Here is a 21,476-nt window from a genome sequence, read left to right on the forward strand (position 1 = left end):
CTGAAGAATCACATTCAGGCTCTTTAAACCTGTCATACGACTGAAACTTGAGTCCTCTGCTCTCATCACATCCGCATGACCAACAGATTCAGACTGCACTACCCGCAGTATCCACAGGGGGCGGTGCTGAGATCAGAAGTTTTGAAAGATGGTCTTTGAGTGCGTCCAAATAGTCCCTCCTATCTCCTTTCCTATCTACTTTTCCTGAACCCTGGAAGTGTTTAAGTGAAGGCCATGATCAGGAACGTTCAAATTCTCTATAAGCTAAGGAAAGGAGGCTCAATGCTTCCTTTATAACCTCCTTAGGAAACACTGATGCATCGTTTACCAAAGGAGATGAGATCATGCTGCCCCACAATTCCATGCTGACATGCTGACATTAAAAGCGACCCACTCATCCGAGCGTTCAGGGAAACTCACGATGACTCAAAGCAGATCATGTTAAGTTACCAATGCAATAATATGCCTTGAACTTTAAATAATCTAAAACTCATATCCCAACTATGAATGTTATGCGGATGTTATAAAACAAACACAGTAAAATATTTCTGCAGCCTATTCTCAGTTTGGTTATTCATTCAAGCGACAGCCGTTTCACTTTTTGTTCCTCGTCGCCTGGAAGCCTCTTTTCCTTTCCTTTCAATTCAAACCTTCCCTCCCAGGGGAAAGTGTTAGAAATGTGCTTTTTGTACCGGTAGTCCATTTTTGGAAATGTGGAGTTTTTTTCACCACGGCACACGTCACTCCTGTGTGCCTCTCTACTCCCAGAGAACGTCCTCAGGGAGCCAGAATGAAACTTTTTCTCCTGGATATTGCATGGATGTCTTGTCTTGAGGTCATATGATCCTCAATGGGGGGAAGTGCGACTCCACCAGGAATCAAACACAAACCTCCTGTATGACTGAATCATGTCTCAACCAAAAAAACAAAAAGTCTGGCTGCAAGGACTCAAGTCCACATTCACATGAGCAAAATAACCTCTGAAATACTTTAACATGCATCCACAAGCAATTCATGAGCTGAAAACAGAAGTGACACACAGGCCTGGGATCGGCTTCATGTTGCCTCTCACCCGTCCTTGAGGTGTCCTCGTTTGAAATTGAGCGGGTGTCTGATTTGAAGTGACTTTTAAGACGAGCGCCCCCCTTGCTTCAATGGTGAGGGCAAGAATTACATGCAGGCTGACAATGTCCTCGGTGAAACTGATGACGCACCCTCATGTGCGAATCATACTTTAAAACGAGCCTCATTTTTCACATGATCATGACAAAACAATAAATAAATTTAAAAAAAAAAATGCATCGGGGGGGAAAAAAAAACAGCATTTTCCCAAAATAAATTAATAAATTATTAAAAATCCACAAATCAAGTTTTCCGCCCCCCGTAGAACCCTCGGCATACCCCTCAGAAAGTAGGCAGTTGCACTCCTGTCAGTGCGGAAAACACCTGAAGGCACCTGGAATGAGAACTGCGGAGTTCAGGCGCCTGATGAAGGAGGAAGAAGAAGAGGAAGAGGAAGAGGAAGAGCTGCCACGTGATCGAGGGTGTGTGCGTCAACAAGCAGCGAGAAGTCTAGACTCTGAAGTTCGATCCGACTTACGGTAAACTGTGTCGACGGAAGAGAACCAGGTAAGTGTTTTTTTTGTGTCTTTTACTGTCTTTGTCTAAAGTGTGAGTGAGTTTAGTCTCTGAGAACGTCAAAAGTAAAATGAGCAAACAAACATGGAGGAGCCCCGCTGGGCTGCCTCCGTAATGGCGGAGCAATTCTTTATTCTGGGGGAAATATGAAACGTCACACAGGCAGAGAAGTCCGGGTATTGGTTGTTGGGCAAAAGTTATGTGTTACTTCAAATGTTCTTACTTCAAGAAATAATAGCGAAACCAGAAAGTCAATAAACAAACAGGCGTTATCAGGTAACATCAAGTTTTTGACCCTGGGCGGCCTCATCGAAAATACTTAAACAAGACGCTGGCGGAGTATCCCGGGGAGGAGGAGGGAACACACACACACACACACACACGCACACGCACACGCACACGCACACACAGTGGCGCCGCCAGCCGGATGGAGGCTGCGCACCGGGCGTAAATGTTTTTTGAATGTGTAAAAAAAAAAAAAAAAAAGTAAAAGGCAGTGGCGGGCCATCAGAGCCGGCAAGCTCTTAGCCAATCACATTTCTGCCATCACCTGTTGCCGGGTAAAGAAATGCCTGAGGCCTTCACTTTCAATTCTGCAGGCGTCTGCAGTGCAAAACAAGTGTCAGCCGCAGCTGCTTCAACCAATCAGGTCGCTGCATACTATGAAATTGTATCCTTGTTAACGTGGCGTTAACCAGTGGCGTTTTATTCTCATTTCTGACGTCATGTTTACGTTAAGCAGCATGATTGGAATGGTCGAGCCTCTGTTTTGGATGTGTGCTGGTTAGTGTGTGTCCATTGTGAGTGTGTGTATAGTAAGTATTGTTTGTGTTTTAGAGAGAGAGAGAGAGAGAGAGAGAGACTGAGGCGGAACTCAACCAAGAAGAAAACGTTTCCTTTTTCCTTTTTCGAGAGATTGATTTTTTATCCTGATTCTTGTTGTTTGTTTCTCTTCCAGCCTGCCTGAACATGTCTGATGTGGATGAAGAGCAGGACGGCACAAAGTCTGTTGACGGGTAAGACGTCGGGGGTGCAATCCAACTGGAGGAATGTGACTTTGAAGCAGCGAAAAATGAATTATAAAACCATAATTCAGGATAAAAAGTCTATGTCTAAGTCTATATGCTATGATTGTGCATCCCTTTTTTTATTTAAGTATTTGAATTGACATGGGTTAGTAATGAAAAAATATTCATGCAGTAGCTACTTCAAGTAGTAATTTAAACCCCTAACAAAATGTTGTTTTAGCTGGTCCTCTCTGTTAGTATCCCACTAACACGATGTTTACACAGTTTTATTAGAGTGGAGTCATTTAAAATAGGACGATGTGTATATAAACACTCAACAGAATAATAAAATAGAAAAATTTTAATACTAATATTACTACACTCACATTTCTTTATTTATATAAAGACATTTATTTTAAAATATAATTTTGATTCAATTCTGGAAATGTTTGGATAAAATCATATACATTTTTCACTCCTCAATATATTTTCTTCATTTTAGGTATTTTTTCAGTTGCAGGTTTGATGTCTTCAGATTCAAGTCCTGTTTAACACCCATGCTTAAAGAAACGATGTTTCCCAATGAATACAGTGATAGAGAGTATTGAGTTATAGCCTTCAAAGAACCCACTGTCCCTGAAGGCAACATATTCAGGGAGGGTCCTGAGCTTTCTTTGCACAATCCCAGCCCCTCTCTGTCAAAGCCCCCCCCCCCCCCCCCCCCCTTCAGTTTGAGCCTGAACTAATGAAATCTGAAAGTGAAAGTTTTGAAGGTGAAAAAACCCCAGACAAACCTGAAAAAAGGATTTGAATGTGAAAAAAAAAAGATTGCAATCTGAAAACATCAAACCTGCAACTGAAGAAATAACACCTACAACTTAAAAAATATGTTTAAATGAAAAATAAATACATTTTATCAAAAAATTCCAGAACTGTATGACAATTATATTTAAGTAGGAAAAAATGTTTCATACACTTATTTTTACTTTGAATAAAGTGTTTAAAAGAAATTAAAAAAAACAAACGTGTGTTCACGCCAGACGCATACAGGGGTCTTCAGTATCCAGCAGGTTGTCCATGAAGAGTGACTGGTCCAATGAAGCTCCACCGAACTTCAGTGCTGAACCTGGACCTTTACACACAAAGTAAGAAACTGTTTTGTTTTCTTTTATGTCACAGGAAAGACACCAGTGAACACGTCGTCCATCACCGATCCAAAAACCTTCCAACAAGCAACCGTTGTGAAACCAAACAATCCTGAGCAGAACTTTCCAAATAAAAGCAGAAACTGATTATCAAACAAACTGATATATAATGTAATTTCCAGACTATTGAGCACATCTGAATGTAAGCCACACCTTCCAAATTTAAAAAGGAAACAACAGAAAGTTCAGAGTTACTTGATGCACCTGAACGCATCACTCATGTATCAGCGGCATGAAGCTATTAGCATTATCATGGTTAAGCCGCAGGGTTCAAGGTGTTTGACAAAAGTAGCCATTTATAGTCCAGAAACTACGGTAAATAAGCAAAAGTACAATGACCGATACACACAGATGTAATTTATTTTTGTGTGTGTGTCTCTGTCTCTGTCTCTGTCTCTGTCTCTGTCGCTGTGCCCGTGCCAGACGCACACAAGGGTCTTCAGTATCCAGCAGGTTGTCCATGAAGAGTGACTGGTCCAATGAAGCTCCACCAAACTTCAGTGCTGAACCTGGACCTTTACACACAAAGTAAGAAACTGTTTTGTTTTCTTTTATGTCACAGGAAAGACACCAGTGAACACGTCGTCCATCACCGATCCAAAAACCTTCCAACAAGCAACAATCCTGAGCAGAACTTTCCAAATAAAAGCATGAACTGATTATCAAACAAACTGATATATAATGTAATTTCCAGCCTATTGAGCACATCTGAATGTAAGCCACACCTTCCAAATTTAAAAAGGAAACAACAGAAAGTTCAGAGTTACTTGATGCACCTGAACGCATCACCCATGTATCAGCGGCATGAAGCTATTAGCATTATCATGGTTAAGCCGCAGGGTTCAAGGTGTTTGACAAAAGTAGCCGTTTATAGTCCAGAAACTACAGTAAATAAGCAAAAGTACAATGACCGATACACACAGATGTCATTTATTTTTGTGTGTGTGTGTGTGTCTCTGTCTCTGTCTCTGTCTCTGTCTCTGTCTCTGTCTCTGTCTCTGTCTCTGTGCCTGTGCCCGTGCCAGACTCACACAGGGGTCTTCAGTATCCAGCAGGTTGTCCATGAAGAGTGACTGGTCCAATGAAGCTCCACCGAACTTCAGTGCTGAACCTTCATACAGAAAGTAAGAAACTGTTTGTTTTCTTTCCCCAAAAATAGTGCTATAATAACCTTTAAATTTACACTTTAAAGGTTTTCTTTGTTGTGGTCACAGTGTATGTAATGAATTTCTCTATATTTTTACACGACCAAACGGTTACTGAAAATGAAGTCATTTTTAATGAAACATTCTGGTCCAAAATACAATGAAATGTCAAAACAAACTTGTGTAAATCCTGTAAAACCTCCTTGCTCGGTGGGACCAGATTGGAGCCTCTTGGTCGGTTTTGGTCCACGGACCTTATGTTCTCTGCTGTTATGTGAAAGTGAAACTTAAGTACGTGTGACAACCACCCTGTGCTCGAGGCTCCGACCCTCTGCGGGGATTTTCAGGATCGTTACGTTACGCGCATGGAAGTGGACCCATAATGGAGTACTGAGGCAATCGTGTAGCACCCGCGGCCTGAATATTCCAATAATCAGGTCCAGCCCAAGTATTTTGGCCGTTTCAGTGTCGCTCAGCTTGAAATTTACCAGGAAAACCTGTCTGTTGTCCTCGTCGGGCAGGTTGTCCCCTCATCACAGTGTGATAACAGTTAAATATGTGTCCGTGCACAGGGATGTGTCTGCTCAGTACAGGGTGTCGCTCTTACCGGGTCCGCTCCTCAGAGGTATGGAATCACAGGAGTGCCAAAATTAAAAGGAAATAAATGTAGAAACAAAAAGAAAAATATACAAAGGTAGTCATATTCCTTTTCTATCTTGTCTTTGCTTATTCCATTTTGTCAACGCTTCTCCTGTTTGTCTTTGTCTTTTCCATTTGCTTTTTGTCATTGCATTTACTCGATGAGTCAAGCCGTCTGCAAAATACAAAATTAATACAATGCAAATCAGCCAGGGGGGGGGTCCTTCTGTTCAGGGTGACGAGTCCATACCTGATCACACCATTCCTGCTTGCAGTGGCTATGTATTAGCAGCAAGTAGACCCATATGTACGTTTATTTGAAGTAAAAGAGGGAAAGTTAAATATGACGGACGTGGGCGAATTGAGAAGAGGCTACTACAAAGCCACTGTATGCCGGCCTTAGTCACACAGCGAATATATGTTTCCTCTCAAGTCCCAAATGCCGTCTCTCGTTCGTCGGTAAACCCTGAAATATAAATATGATGAGTGGACACGCCCACATTACACCAAAAACCAACATAACCAGCGGATTCGTAATCAAACAAAATACTTTTGTTACCAAAACAAAGAAATGATCTTTCCAATATTGTACAAGAAATAAGAAACGTGTAAAAGGAAAAATAAATTAAAGTTATTCTTAATGCAACAGTGCCATCTACTGGTGTGAACAAAAATTGCTTAACGTGACGTCCTTCAAGCAGGAATGGTGTGATCAGGTATCAACTAGTCATCCTGAACAGAAAGACCCGCCCACAGCCCTTGCTGATTTGCATTGTATTGCTTTTGACCAAGAACAAGGCAAAGCTGAACTCGGCCTTTATTTCCACTATTGTAGAAAATCGTACTTTGAAAGGCAAACTGCAGAGTTCCTGTCAGATTTAGGTCTGGGGTACCAGCTGGTGATTTTTAGGTCTCGATCAGACAAACAATTGAGTTTTGGTTTGATCCCTCTACGACATTCCTACGGGCCAAGTTGGCCGTTTTGCTTTTTCTAGGTGGCGCTAGAGAGACATTTTAGCATTTTGGGGTTTATTATTTACATTTCCTTGATTCTATCGCCAGTCTTTATGAGCGCGCCAAATTTGGTGAGTTTTTATGCAAGTTTGCTGAAAAAAATAATAATAAGAAGAAGAAGAAACATCACAAATACAATAGGGTCCTGGCCTCCATCCTGCTCAGTCCCTAATTGTGTGTGTGCGTGTGCGTGTGGTGTGTGTGCCCGCCCCAGACCCAGATCCAGATCCAGATCCACACCGTCTTTCTTCAGGGTGTTTTCCTCTTCAGTGAAGAGTGACTGGTCCAATGAAGCTCCACCAAACTTCAGTGCTGAACCTGGACCTTTACACACAAAGTAAGAAACTGTTTTGTTTTCTTTTATGTCACAGGAAAGACACCAGTGAACACGTCGTCCATCGATCCAAAAACCTTCCAACAAGCAACCGTTGTGAAACCAAACAATCCTGAGCAGAACTTTCCTAATGAAAGCAGAAACTGATTATCAAACAAACTGATATATAATGTAATTTCCAGCCTATTGAGCACATCTGAATGTAAGCCACACCTTCCAAATTTAAAAAGGAAACAACAGAAAGTTCAGAGTTACGTGATGCACCTGAACGTATCACCCATGTATCAGCGGCATGAAGCTATTAGCATTATCATGGTTAAGCCGCAGGGTTCAAGGTGTTTGACAAAAGTAGCCGTTTATAGTCCAGAAACTACAGTAAATAAGCAAAAGTACAATGACCGATACACACAGATGTAATTTATTTTTGTGTGTGTGTGTGTGTCTCTGTCTCTGTCTCTGTCTCTGTGCCTGTGCCCGTGCCAGACTCACACAGGGGTCTTCAGTATCCAGCAGGTTGTCCATGAAGAGTGACTGGTCCAATGAAGCTCCACCGAACTTCAGTGCTGAACCTGGACCTTTACACACAAAGTAAGAAACTGTTTTGTTTTCTTTTATGTCACAGGAAAGACACCAGTGAACACGTCGTCCATCACCGATCCAAAAAGCTTCCAACAAGCAACCGTTGTGAAACCAAACAATCCTGAGCAGAACTTTCCAAATAAAAGCATGAACTGATTATCAAACAAACTGATATGTAATGTAATTTCCAGCCTATTGAGCACATCTGAATGTAAGCCACACCTTCCAAATTTAAAAAGGAAACAACAGAAAGTTCAGAGTTACTTGATGCACCTGAACGCATCACCCATGTATCAGCGGCATGAAGCTATTAGCATTTTCATGGTTAAGCCGCAGGGTTCAAGGTGTTTGACAAAAGTAGCCGTTTATAGTCCAGAAACTACGGTAAATAAGCAAAAGTACAATGACCGATACACACAGATGTCATTTATTTTTGTGTGTGTGTCTCTGTCTCTGTCTCTGTCTCTGTGCCTGTGCCCGTGCCAGACTCACACAGGGGTCTTCAGTATCCAGCAGGTTGTCCATGAAGAGTGACTGGTCCAATGAAGCTCCACCGAACTTCAGTGCTGAACCTTCATACAGAAAGTAAGAAACTGTTTGTTTTCTTTCCCCAAAAATAGTGCTATAATAACCTTTAAATTTACACTTTAAAGGTTTTCTTTGTTGTGGTCACAGTGTATGTAATGAATTTCTCTATATTTTTACACGACCAAACGGTTACTGAAAATTAAGTCATTTTTAATGAAACATTCTGGTCCAAAATACAATGAAATGTCAAAACAAACTTGTGTAAATCCTGTAAAACCTCCTTGCTCGGTGGGACCAGATTGGAGCCTCTTGGTCGGTTTTGGTCCACGGACCTTATGTTCTCTGCTGTTATGTGAAAGTGAAACTTAAGTACGTGTGACATCCACCCTGTGCTCGAGGCTCCGACCCTCTGCGGGGATTTTCAGGATCGTTACGTTACGCGCATGGAAGTGGACCCATAATGGAGTACTGAGGCAATCGTGTAGCACCCGCGGCCTGAATATTCCAATAATCAGGTCCAGCCCAAGTATTTTGGCCGTTTCAGTGTCGCTCAGCTTGAAATTTACCAGGAAAACCTGTCTGTTGTCCTCGTCGGGCAGGTTGTCCCCTCATCACAGTGTGATAACAGTTAAATATGTGTCCGTGCACAGGGATGTGTCTGCTCAGTACAGGGTGTCGCTCTTACCGGGTCCGCTCCTCAGAGGTATGGAATCACAGGAGTGCCAAAATTAAAAGGAAATAAATGTAGAAACAAAAAGAAAAATATACAAAGGTAGTCATATTCCTTTTCTATCTTGTCTTTGCTTATTCCATTTTGTCAACGCTTCTCCTGTTTGTCTTTGTCTTTTCCATTTGCTTTTTGTCATTGCATTTACTCGATGAGTCAAGCCGTCTGCAAAATACAAAATTAATACAATGCAAATCAGCCAGGGGGGGGGTCCTTCTGTTCAGGGTGACGAGTCCATACCTGATCACACCATTCCTGCTTGCAGTGGCTATGTATTAGCAGCAAGTAGACCCATATGTACGTTTATTTGAAGTAAAAGAGGGAAAGTTAAATATGACGGACGTGGGCGAATTGAGAAGAGGCTACTACAAAGCCACTGTATGCCGGCCTTAGTCACACAGCGAATATATGTTTCCTCTCAAGTCCCAAATGCCGTCTCTCGTTCGTCGGTAAACCCTGAAATATAAATATGATGAGTGGACACGCCCACATTACACCAAAAACCAACATAACCAGCGGATTCTTAATCAAACAAAATACTTTTGTTACCAAAACAAAGAAATGATCTTTCCAATATTGTACAAGAAATAAGAAACGTGTAAAAGGAAAAATAAATTAAAGTTATTCTTAATGCAACAGTGCCATCTACTGGTGTGAACAAAAATTGCTTAACGTGACGTCCTTCAAGCAGGAATGGTGTGATCAGGTATCAACTAGTCACCCTGAACAGAAAGACCCGCCCACAGCCCTTGCTGATTTGCATTGTATTGCTTTTGACCAAGAACAAGGCAAAGCTGAACTCGGCCTTTATTTCCACTATTGTAGAAAATCGTACTTTGAAAGGCAAACTGCAGAGTTCCTGTCAGATTTAGGTCTGGGGTACCAGCTGGTGATTTTTAGGTCTCGATCAGACAAACAATTGAGTTTTGGTTTGATCCCTCTACGACATTCCTACGGGCCAAGTTGGCCGTTTTGCTTTTTCTAGGTGGCGCTAGAGAGACATTTTAGCATTTTGGGGTTTATTATTTACATTTCCTTGATTCTATCGCCAGTCTTTATGAGCGCGCCAAATTTGGTGAGTTTTTATGCAAGTTTGCTGAAAAAAATAATAAGAAGAAGAAGAAGAAACATCACAAATACAATAGGGTCCTGGCCTCCATCCTGCTCAGTCCCTAATTGTGTGTGTGCGTGTGGTGTGGTGTGTGTGCCCGCCCCAGACCCAGATCCAGATCCAGATCCACACCGTCTTTCTTCAGGGTGTTTTCCTCTTCAGTGAAGAGTGACTGGTCCAATGAAGCTCCACCAAACTTCAGTGCTGAACCTGGACCTTTACACACAAAGTAAGAAACTGTTTTGTTTTCTTTTATGTCACAGGAAAGACACCAGTGAACACGTCGTCCATCACCGATCCAAAAACCTTCCAACAAGCAACCGTTGTGAAACCAAACAATCCTGAGCAGAACTTTCCTAATGAAAGCAGAAACTGATTATCAAACAAACTGATATATAATGTAATTTCCAGCCTATTGAGCACATCTGAATGTAAGCCACACCTTCCAAATTTAAAAAGGAAACAACAGAAAGTTCAGAGTTACGTGATGCACCTGAACGCATCACCCATGTATCAGCGGCATGAAGCTATTAGCATTATCATGGTTAAGCCGCAGGGTTCAAGGTGTTTGACAAAAGTAGCCGTTTATAGTCCAGAAACTACGGTAAATAAGCAAAAGTACAATGACCGATACACACAGATGTAATTTATTTTTGTGTGTGTGTGTGTGTCTCTGTCTCTGTCTCTGTCTCTGTGCCTGTGCCCGTGCCAGACTCACACAGGGGTCTTCAGTATCCAGCAGGTTGTCCATGAAGAGTGACTGGTCCAATGAAGCTCCACCGAACTTCAGTGCTGAACCTGAACCTTTACACACAAAGTAAGAAACTGTTTGTTTTTCTTATATTTCCTCAAAACCAGAGTGAGAAAAGTTGTGCTCACTTTAAGATTCAGTTGCACTATTTTGAAGCAGTGTCAGAGTTGAAGCTGGATTTTTGTGTCTTTGCTGTGTGTTTATGGAAGCGAATGTGGCTCAAAAATCAATTTGAAATGTATTAACAGTAATGCTTTTTCATTTTAGGATTAAACTACATTTTTTGACTCATAAATTAAAAAGAATGATCAATCATCCAAACTGCAAATTCTATTTTTTCTGATACAAAACTGCTTATTCTGTGCCTTAATTAAAATGAAAAAGAAAATTACGTTTAAGTTTTATTTTTAAAAACACGCTCCAGCAAATAGTGACCAAAATTCGCTTTGAAGTGTCAAATTTGAAAGTTTAAATGCATTAGCAGAAATACTTTTTCATTTCTGGCTGTAGTTTCACAGTCACTGAACGTACTGTGGTCGCTGAACTCAACTCAAATCACCTTTATTTATAGAGCACTTTAAAAACAACACAGTCGACCAATAAAAACAATATAAAACAATAATAAAAAAATAAAAAAAAAAAAGCACAGTGTTGACTTAAAGGACTCAGATCAACATGTACCATGACGGAACCACTGGGCCCAAACAACATGACCTCGGTCTTATCATTGTTTAAATGTAAAAAGTTCACGGACAACCAAGCCTTGATTTCAACAATGCAGTCAAGGAGTGGATTCATGGAAAAAGCATTTTCTTGATCCAGAGGAAAATAAATTTGGCTGACGTCAGCATAAAAATGAAAAGCGATGCCATGTTTCCGGAGAATCGATCCAGGATGAAGTAGGTAGAGGGAAAACAGAGGAGGGCCAAGTATAGAGCCTTGAGGCACTCCACATGTAAGAGGTGCTGCAGAGGACTCTACGGTTCCAACACAGAAACTTCTATCTGCTCAATACGAGCTGAACCAGTTTAAAGCACTGCCCTTTATGCCCACCAAGGTCTCCAGACGAGACAGGAGGATCTGATGGTCCACTGTGTCGAAGGTAGCTGTAAGGTCCAACAGAACCAGAGCAACATAGCAACCAGAGTCTGTGGCCAGGAAGAGATCATTAAAAACCTTCAACGGTGCCGACTCAGAGATGTGAAGGGTTTTAAACCCCGACTGAAACACCTCCGCAATGTTGTGCTCATCCAGGAATGACTTTAACTGTTTATCATCAGTTTCCTCCAAAACCTTAGAAAGGAAAGGAACCGTCGAGATAGGCCTGAAATGTGTGAGTACAGAGGTGTCTGAGCCAGGCTTTCTAATCAATGGTGTCACCACTGCATGCTTAAGTCATCGGTACTCTCCCATTTACCAAACTGCTATTTAAAAAGTTGAGGACTAACGGTGCCAACGTGGGAAGAACCTCTTTAAAAAGACGAGGTGTAATTGGATCATTGGGGATCCAGCAGACTTCATATGGCCAATGGTCTCTGTTAGATAAGGCTGACTGACCGGCTCAAACTGCTCTAACTCAGCAGAGCATGTGACAGAGGTAGAGGGGTCGTAAGCAGGACTGCTAATGAGGGCCCTAATCTTAACAACCTTGTCGGTGAAATAGCTCCGGAAGCTCTCACACACCTCTGAGGAGTTCTCCAGGCAGGCTGGTTGTGGGGCATTGAGAACAGAGGTTATGGTTTTAAATAAAACACAAGGATTGTGACCGTTGGAGATGATGATATCAGACAAATGTTTGGCTTTTGCAGTTTTCACCGTTCTCTGATAAGACCGCCAGCTGTTCTGAAGGATCCAGTCGGGTGGAGCTGTGGACACCAGGTCTGCAGACCGTGCAGCAACTCATGCTGGGACCAGGGTTCTTCATCAGGAGGCTCCTGCTGTCCTCAGTGTGCAGAAAGATCCAGAAGCAGAGCTGTACAGAGTAAGAGTGGACATCATTGTCTGTCTTCACTGGACCTGTTGTGTTGCAGAGACATGAAGCCTTGTTGTTTGTGTGCCGTCTGAATGTTGTTTTCTTTGAGCAGGTGCTGGTCTGCAGGGGGTTCTAGAGGAACATAAGAAGAGTCTGAGGAGCAGATGTGAACGTGTGAGTGAAGGAAGTGATGAACCAGGAGGAGGAACCCTCCTCAACAGGATCTACACTGAGCTCCACATCACAGAGGGACACAGTGAGGAGCTTCAGAGGGAACCGGAGCTGATGCAGCTGGAGACAGCTTCCAGGAAGGAGAGCCTCCATGACACTGCCATCAGGTGTCAGGACATCTTCAGAGCCTCAGCTGAGCAGCACAGACCCATCCGAGTGGTTCTGACCAGCGGCGTGGCCGGCAGTGGAAAAACCTTCTCGGTGCACAAGTTCACTCTGGACTGGGCCGAGGGCCTGGAGAACCAGGACGTCAGTGTGCTGGTGGTGCTCTCCTTCAGGGAGCTGAACCTGATCAGAGAGCGGCCGTACAGTCTTCTCATGCTGCTCCAAGTTTTCCATCCAGCGTTACAGAAGGTGACAGCAGAGGAGCTGGCTGTCTGCAAGCTGCTCTTCATCTTTGACGGCCTGGATGAAAGTAGACTTTCTCTGGACTTCAGCAGCTCCCAGCTGGTGGTCGATGTCTCACACAAGTCTTCAGTCAGCCTGCTGCTCACTAACCTCATCCGGGGGAATCTGCTGCCCTCGGCTCAGGTCTGGATCACGTCCCGACCTGCAGCAGCCAATCAGATCCCTCCATCATGTGTGGACAGATGGACAGAAGTGCGAGGCTTCACTGACCCCCAGAAGGAGGAGTACTTCAGGAGGAGACTGAGTGATGAGGAGCTGAGCAGCAGAATCATCTCCCACATCCAGACATCCAGGAGCCTCCACATCATGTGTGGAATCCCAGTCTTCTGCTGGATCACTGCCACAGTTCTGGAGCACATGTTGACCACAGAGCAGAGAGGAGAGCTGCCCCAGACCCTGACTGACATGTACTCCCACTTTGTGCTGGTTCAGACACACAGGAAGAAGCTCAAGTACCATGAAGGACATGATACGGGTCCACAGGAGCTGACAGAGGCTGAAAGGGAGGTTCTTCTAAAGCTGGGCAAGCTGGCCTTAGTACATCTGGAGAAAGGAAACATCATGTTCTACCAAGAAAACCTGGAGGAATGTGGTCTGGATGTGACTGAGGTCTCACTGCACTCTGGAGTATGTACTCAGCTCTTCAGAAGAGAGTCAGTCATCTTCCAGGAACCCGTCTACAGTTTTGTCCATATCAGTGTTCAGGAGTTTATGGCTGCAGTCTACTTGTTCCACTGTTTCACCAACAGGAAGACCGATGCGTTGTGGGCCTTCATCGGAGAGGAATGGGAGCAGATGGAAATAAAACCAAAGACTGTTGGTGGCAGAGTACTTAGGTTACTCAGAAACACTGATGAGTTCCCATCTCTGGACGACTTCCTAAAGAAAGTCCTGCAGAAATCTCTCAGAAGTCAAAATGGCCACCTGGACCTGTTTGTCCGCTTCCTTCATGGCCTCTCTCTGCAATCCAACCAGAGACTTTTAGAAGGTCTACTGGGTCGGACAGAGATCAGTCCAGAAACCATCCAGAGAGTCATCAAGAACCTGAAGAAGATCAACAGTGATGAAATCTCTCCTGACAGAAGCATCAACATCTTCCATTGTCTGATGGAGATGAAGGACCTCTCAGTACATCAGGAGATCCAGGAGTTCCTGAGGTCAGAGAACAGATCAGAGAAGAAACTCTCAGAGATCCACTGTTCAGCTCTGGCCTACATACTGCAGATGTCAGACCAGGTCCTGGAAGAGTTGGACCTGGAGAAGTACAACACATCACTGGAGGGGCGATGGAGACTGATCCCAGCTGTGAGGAACTGCAGGAAGACTGGGTGAGTCCACATGTCATCATGATCAAATGTCTCATTGATTGTTGTGGCCACATCCCAAAAATTAAGAGTTGCCCTTTGAGGAGGAGAATTCCGACTTCCAAAAAGTCAAAAGCACTTGCGGAGAGATTTTCCAGGTTTCAAACAAAGATGCACAATTTATTCAAACAAACAAAAAATAATCTCATAAATCCTAGTTTCTACAGGCCTGCGCCTGGGGTTGAAACACTGTGATGCAGAACTACTTCCTGCTGTCCCCCTTCAGTGAAGTGAAACTACGAGAGCTGTTCAGTCACTCAGACCTCTGTCAGAGGTTAATCAGCTTCATGTCATCCTTGATAAACTGTTCAGCCGTTTTTTCAGGCTGCATGGGAGAAATGTGATGTAAACTAGTTCCAATCCTAGTCCAGCCAGCCTGGAGGGTCAGCAGGTGTGTCCTCAGGTTACTTTGTGATGTTTCATCTGGACCCATTACACATTATTGTGCAGTACCTCCACTTATTTCTTAGTTTGTTGATGGAAAGTTCAAAACATGTCATGTGACAACAGCATTCAGGTTTAATTTATGCCAAAGAGTGAAGAATGAGCCAGAGCCGCTGTCCACCGCAATATAAAATAGGAGGACATCCAACCCCACTCCACACCCTCACTTCAACATTTTGACGTCAGGGTTTGACCAAAACATGCAGAACTCCATGTACCCTCCTTCCTGTGCACATGAACCCAGAGAAGATCTGAAGTTCTGCAGCCAAACAAAGAGTCCTCTCTCATAACAACGTTCTGCCCTCTGTGTCTCATTACAGACTTTCTGAATGTCGACTCTCCGATTCTCACTGTGAAGTGGTCGCCTCAGCTCTGCAGTCTGACCCCTCCCATCTCAGACATCTGGACCTGAGTGACAATGAGCTGAAGGATTCATCAGTGGAGTTTCTGTGTGCTGGATTGACGAGTCCAAACTGTAAGCTGGAGACTCTGAGGTCAGTTCACCGTGGGAAGTTAGAAACTCTTGAAATCAAATCAGAGTGGAGTTCATGTGTATGCAATTTGTAGTCCAACATGTGGGATCTGATCCAGATGGAGGAACGGAGAGTGGACTGATCTCTGCAGCATGTTAATGATCAGCATTTTGACGAGAGCTCTTCTCCTGTTGGCTTCAGCTGTTTGGACTTTACATTTCTAAATTCTTGTGAACCTTCTTCAGCTCTCGATGACTTCAAGATAAAACATTTGTTATATTTTATGAACCGACCGGGACTCACAATGCAGCAACTGAGACTTGGAGACAAAAGATCTAAATGGAAAACAAAATTAGTGGAAAGATCCAAGAAAAACCACTTGTCAAAGAAAACTGTAATAATCAGATATTAGAGAGTGGCCTGGCCGAAAAAGTCTGGGTTTCCATTCAAATCACAGTCTCCGGATACACAGCAATGATTTTATTTGAAAATGGAAAAGAATCTTTTGTGTTTTGGATGTCCGTTTACACAACGGTGCTTGAAGTTACTGAAAATGCAACTTTTTGAAAACGCTTCGGCTCCGTTATCATGTAGACGGGCGAAATCGACATGCTCTAGAAATGCTCAGGTTCCGTCTACTTGTCAATGGTGTAAACGCTGCACATGCACAGCATGCCAGTGTGAATTGTTCTGCTCATATGCGAGTAGATTGACAATAAGAACATCGTTTCCTCCAGATTCTCCTGGGACTTGGTAGTTTTATCGTTGACAGTCACCGTAACAATCCAACTTGGTCGTCTGTCCACTAGAGTGTCCATTTACTCCCATTGTTATTGTTTGTAGCGTATTGTTCTCTCTGCGCATCTGTGTGTAGTTTTGTTACAAAAACAACGCCCACTAGTGGCATGACATGAAAACTGCATTGTTTTCAGTGTTCCTGCCATTTCCATGTAGACCGACATTGTTTTCAGAAGGTTGCCATGTAAATAAGAAACCTTTCTTGAACAAAATGCAAAAGCTGTGTTTTCACTTGAAATGTTGTATAAATGGGGCCAAGATGCTCACAGAGGTACTGATGCCAAAGCAGGGCGAGGCTGGGTATGGTCAAAGACGAGACCCGAAGCAGTCAGGAACGAAGCTGACAAAAAGGTGAAAAAACAGGCAGCTGAAAATACTTTTCAGATTATTCCAAGACACAGTTACCACTGTGGGAAATAAAGAATATGAGGAATACTGGATGAGGAGTCTTCATAGTGAGCATGCAGGTGAGCTCTTGATGAGCTCGATAGACAGCAAGTGTACGATGAAGGGGGGGAGGCAGAGAAGGAGGAACAGCAGTGGGGGAGGGGCCACACCCTGCAGAAATAGAGAAAGACAAGAGACACTCGGGACAGGGGAAGACACCGTAAACGAGGGAAGAGGGAGGAGACTGCCGATACCCAACAACTTTGTCCTCTGACCTCACTTCTTTCTCTTTTTTCAGGTTGATGAACTGCAGGTTGTCAGATATCAGCTGTTCTTCTGTGGCCTTGGCGCTGAAGTCCAACCCCTCCCTCCTGAAACATCTGAAACATCTGGACTTGAGTTTGAACCAGCTGAAGGATTCAGGGGTTCAGCAGCTGTGTGGTTTTCTGGAGAGTCCACTCTGTAGTCTGGAGACTCTGAGGTCAGTTGACTGTTACTGTCGTAGAATGAGAAATGTTTGTGAGCCGCTGTGATCTGAGACACTGATGCTGCAGCGAGAGAGTAGACTGAGCTCAGCAGCTTCTTACTGATGTGTGTGGACATGAAGCGTGTGAAGATCCTCAACAGAGGAACAGCTTATTGATCTGGACGCAGTGATGTGGAGATGCTCATTTCTCCCTGAACACATCTGATCATTTAGTCATTTGTTCTGGAACTTTTTCTTTCTCTTCAGGTTGAAGAGATGCAAGATGTCAAATATCAGCTGTTCTTCTGTGGCCTCAGCTCTGAAGTCCAACCCCTCCCTCCTGAAACATCTGACACATCTGGACCTGAGTAGGAACCAGCTGAAGGATTCAGGGGTTCAGCAGTTGTGTGGTTTTCTGGAGAGTCCACTCTGTAGTCTGGAGACTCTGAGGTCAGTTGACTGTTACTGTCGTAGAAGGAGAAATGTTTGTGAGCCGCTGTGACCTGAGACACTGATGCTGCAGCGAGAGATGGACTGAGCTCATCTGATCATTTAGTAATTTATTCTAGTGCTTTCTTTTTTTTCAGGTTGAAGAAATGCAAGATGTCAAATATCAGCTGTTCTTCTCTGGCCTCGGCTCTGAAGTCCAACCCTTCCCACTTGAAGGATCTCGACCTGCGTTGCAACCTGCTGCAGGATTCAGATGTGAAGCAGCTTGTTGATCTTGAGAAGAGTCCAGACTGCAGCCTGCAGACTGTGAGGTCAGTAGACGGTAGGAGTGAGTCCATGCTGAGACGGCTGAGCAGCTTCTGGATTGGACAGCAGAGGACACAGTCAGCCAATCAGAGGCGCCACAGTCTTGGTCCTTCATGAGCTCTGAGCTGCAGCACTGCTGCTCTCGCTGCTTACCGGAGACTCTCCTCATCACCTCTGATCTCTCTGCAGGTGGAAGTGGTGGATTTAAAGATGGTGTGGGAGCAGAGAGGACGCTGTGTGTCCTGAAGATCCACTGAGGGGAGCAGAGCTTCATCCAGCAGTGACTGACAGGAACCACCAGAAGAGCCACTGTGTGTCAGTGGCGCAGTGTGACATGTATCATGTGTTAAATAAGAGCATTTAGATTTCTGACGTCCGCCAAAGGTTGTCCTGGCCTCAGAAATTTGGTGAAAATGTCGTTTTGACATAATCTTTAAAAGCCTATAAAATGTATAAAATGTAAAGTGTGGGGTAATACTTGTAAGAGCAATATAATGCCTTTGTTGTTATTGCACAGAAAAGAGCAGTTGGAATCGTCCACATGGGTAAATTTAGATCAATTAAATCGGGGTTATTAAAACTTGGAGAAATAATAGAACTACAGATATTGCTAATTATGTTTCAAGCCAAAAACAGAGTTTTACCAGGAAACCTGAATAAATGTATTTGTGTTGAGTCAAGAGGATGAAAATCACAGGAGAAAATTAGATTTTAAGCACCGAGTGACTCGGACTAATTTGAAGCGAATGTATATTTCAGTTGTCGGTGTAAAAATAAGGAATTCCAGACGACAGGATTTAAAAGATTGTACCGATAATTCATCCATTTACAAAAATGTACAGAGGCAGAAAACCTTGTCATGGATGTTAATCAATTGTTTTTGAGCTTGTAAAGTTGAACTGCATGGAGTTTTTGTTTGTTTTGTTTCTATAATTGTGTTGATGGTGTAGGCTACTGAATATCAACCATAGGTGATATCAGACCTTTTTAGTTTTCGCAGGGGAAGATAAATATAAAAAGAGTTTGTTTTATATATATATATAACATTTTTGACGGCCTAAACTTGTGCAAACCTTTGTGAAAAATTGCACACATATAAGTGGCAAAACATTATATATTTTATGGTTGCTTTGTCTGGCAAAATGGCTCCATAGCGCCACCTACATCGTTTTCCCATTTGTAACGTCTTCTATGAGCAACACATTTAACGTGTGCAACCAAGACATTTGGTAAATGCATGCATCCCATCGGGCCGCACAGGAATGTCACTTAAAGCCAACAGGAAGACGGCCATTTTGCATTCTGTGTGAAACCCGATCCTCCTGGGCATCACGTCCCAGAGGCCTGACATACGAGCAGTATATACAGCAGAAACGTATCAAAATGTAACTATAATCTCAGAGGGTGTCGCCATGGCGCGCCAATGACTACAATTAAGATGTTTTTGTCTTGGCTTTTGGCTAAATACTTTTCTCACTTTTCTATTATTTTATGAAACTTGTACATTCTGTTTAACGGAACCCATTTTATGTACTGCACTTTGACTTTTACCTGTGAAATGCGCTTTATCAGTAAACTTGACTTATTAACTCTTAACGAGTCACCATGAAACAGGAAGTGGTGTGTAACTCTGCTTGACATGCGGCAATCTACCTGAAAATTCATGCGTGCTGCCCTGTACACGCCTATATGCTCGGGTACATTTACAGCCATAGCGCCACCTATTGGTAGGAGGAATTTCAGCTCTTTTCACACTTTGATGTATTACTGTTCGTCGATTGCCCACGTGAGACTAAAATGTGGGGACATAGACCTTGACCTGTTCACGATGAGTCAGAATGGTGACCTGTGGAGCGAGAGGCTGTTCGCATCCTCTGTTGATATATTTGCCCGATGCGCAGAGGCCACGTCACTCGGCTCATTTCCAGGACGGACTGTTGATGCGATAAAAACCAAATGTGCACGAAGCCATGCACAAGAGGCTCTTGTATGTAAAGCTTGTAAACATTTTCAAATGTCAATCTGTGTTTAAACTTGTTTGTTTTCCATCCTTCCATCTTCTATCCCTCTTATCCACTTCAGGGTTGCGGGGTGCCGGAGCCGATCCCAGCCTACTGTGGGTGAGGTGGGCAGGTCGCCGGTCCGTCACAGGGCAAAGGCACATAGACAGAAAACCACTCCCATTCACACCTAGGGGCAATTTAGGATCGCCTTTAGTCATCACGTGCATGTTTTAGGATTGTGGGAGGAAACCGGAGCACCCGGAGGAAACAGACAGGGAGAACTCCAGCCCGGGTCGAAGCCACGACCTTCTGGCTGTGAGGCGAGAGCGCCAGCCACCATGCACCCCCTGTTTCGTGTCCATTCTTTTCAAATGGTAATCTTTGTTCTTTGCTTCTGATTGGAAACAACAAAAATATAGAAACTCAAAATGTGTCCTAAATGCCCGCTGTACAAATCCTTCTGCAATAAAAGTCCATGGAAACATTTTGTCTTTATTTCTGCTGTAACGCAACGTACACGTCACTACCAAGGTTTATAGGAGCTGAGAGGGATAGTAACCAGTGGACACAGGTAGAAGCAGTTATTTTTGAATTGTTTTAGTTTTGAACAGTGCACCATATACCAACAATACAATACCTATGGGTCCAATAACTTAAGAAGAGAAAATTTTAACTATTTATCCGAAAATGTCCTATTGAAATGGTCCGTTGTGGATCCAATCGAAGTTCAAGTCAGTAAGACAAGAGCAAGGAAAGAATTCAACGTAGGCTCTCGGTGGTGTCGGTCAGTGGGACTGACACGATCCGATCACACAATCCGTTGAATGGTACAGTGGAGGCTTGAAGTTTGACTGGGAGCATCGCCGTCAACTGGATCGCTGGGACGCCTCCTTAGACACAGGACACACTTTTTCTATGTGTCAGTTAAGATCTGACCTGTATTTACATAACAGGGTTATAGTCCAGGTTCTCATGCAGTATCATCCAATTAGATTCTTTCAAAGTGTTGCACAACATTAAAATGTATCTTTTCAATTAAGAAACCAAAAGAGTTTCCAGGTGGATAACAATAGTTATTTGTATAATAATCATTTCAAAATGTCAAAAAAGTTGATTTTTAACAAGTGTCATTTAAATGAATTGCAATATTATGATTACATTTTAGTAATGAATCCACTTGTTTAAAAAGGACACATTGCCTTTGTAATGTGACGGCGTAACTTGTATTTTTTTCCAAGTGTTTTGTTTCTCTTTTTTTTACATAGGCTGTTGTATTTTAAATAAAATAAATCAAATACATTATTTTTGATGAACACAATTTACATCAATTACGACTTTGCTGCTTTTACCAATCTTAATTACCTTAAAAAGAAGTTTTACCTTCTTACTGAATATGGCTTTATCCTTCGGTCAGATATAAGGAAGGTGACTCGGCATCTCACAGTGTAAAAGTCTCACAATGTGCTTATATTGGTAATATAGGTCAAATGTCATTT

At 43.1% G+C, this 21,476-nt stretch overlaps 1 protein-coding gene across 2 annotated transcripts; it reads left to right on the top strand.

The window, feature by feature from the left end:
* Positions 1-1,494: 1,494 nt before the first annotated feature.
* On the top strand, positions 1,495-20,464 carry LOC308117599 (NACHT, LRR and PYD domains-containing protein 3-like). Of its 2 annotated transcripts, none has more exons than XM_080476568.1 (17): positions 1,495-1,629; positions 2,597-2,654; positions 3,686-3,790; positions 4,274-4,378; positions 4,876-4,974; positions 6,863-6,985; positions 7,466-7,570; positions 8,048-8,146; positions 10,034-10,156; positions 10,640-10,744; positions 12,487-12,659; positions 12,763-14,617; positions 15,418-15,591; positions 17,054-17,236; positions 17,489-17,671; positions 17,809-17,982; positions 18,167-20,464. In XM_080476568.1, exons 2-17 carry the CDS (start codon positions 2,608-2,610, stop codon positions 18,183-18,185), a joined length of 3,672 nt encoding a protein of 1,223 aa, XP_080332694.1. In that variant the 5' UTR covers positions 1,495-1,629; positions 2,597-2,607; the 3' UTR covers positions 18,186-20,464. The 2 variants fall into 2 exon arrangements, with proteins under 2 accessions (XP_080332694.1, XP_080332695.1); XM_080476569.1 differs by lacking the exon at positions 1,495-1,629 and adding an exon at positions 2,376-2,453.
* Positions 20,465-21,476: the final 1,012 nt, after the last annotated feature.

Source organism: Lipophrys pholis (genome assembly GCF_963383615.2).
Source record: "Lipophrys pholis genome assembly, chromosome: 12".
NCBI classification, from domain to species: Eukaryota; Metazoa; Chordata; class Actinopteri; order Blenniiformes; family Blenniidae; genus Lipophrys; species Lipophrys pholis.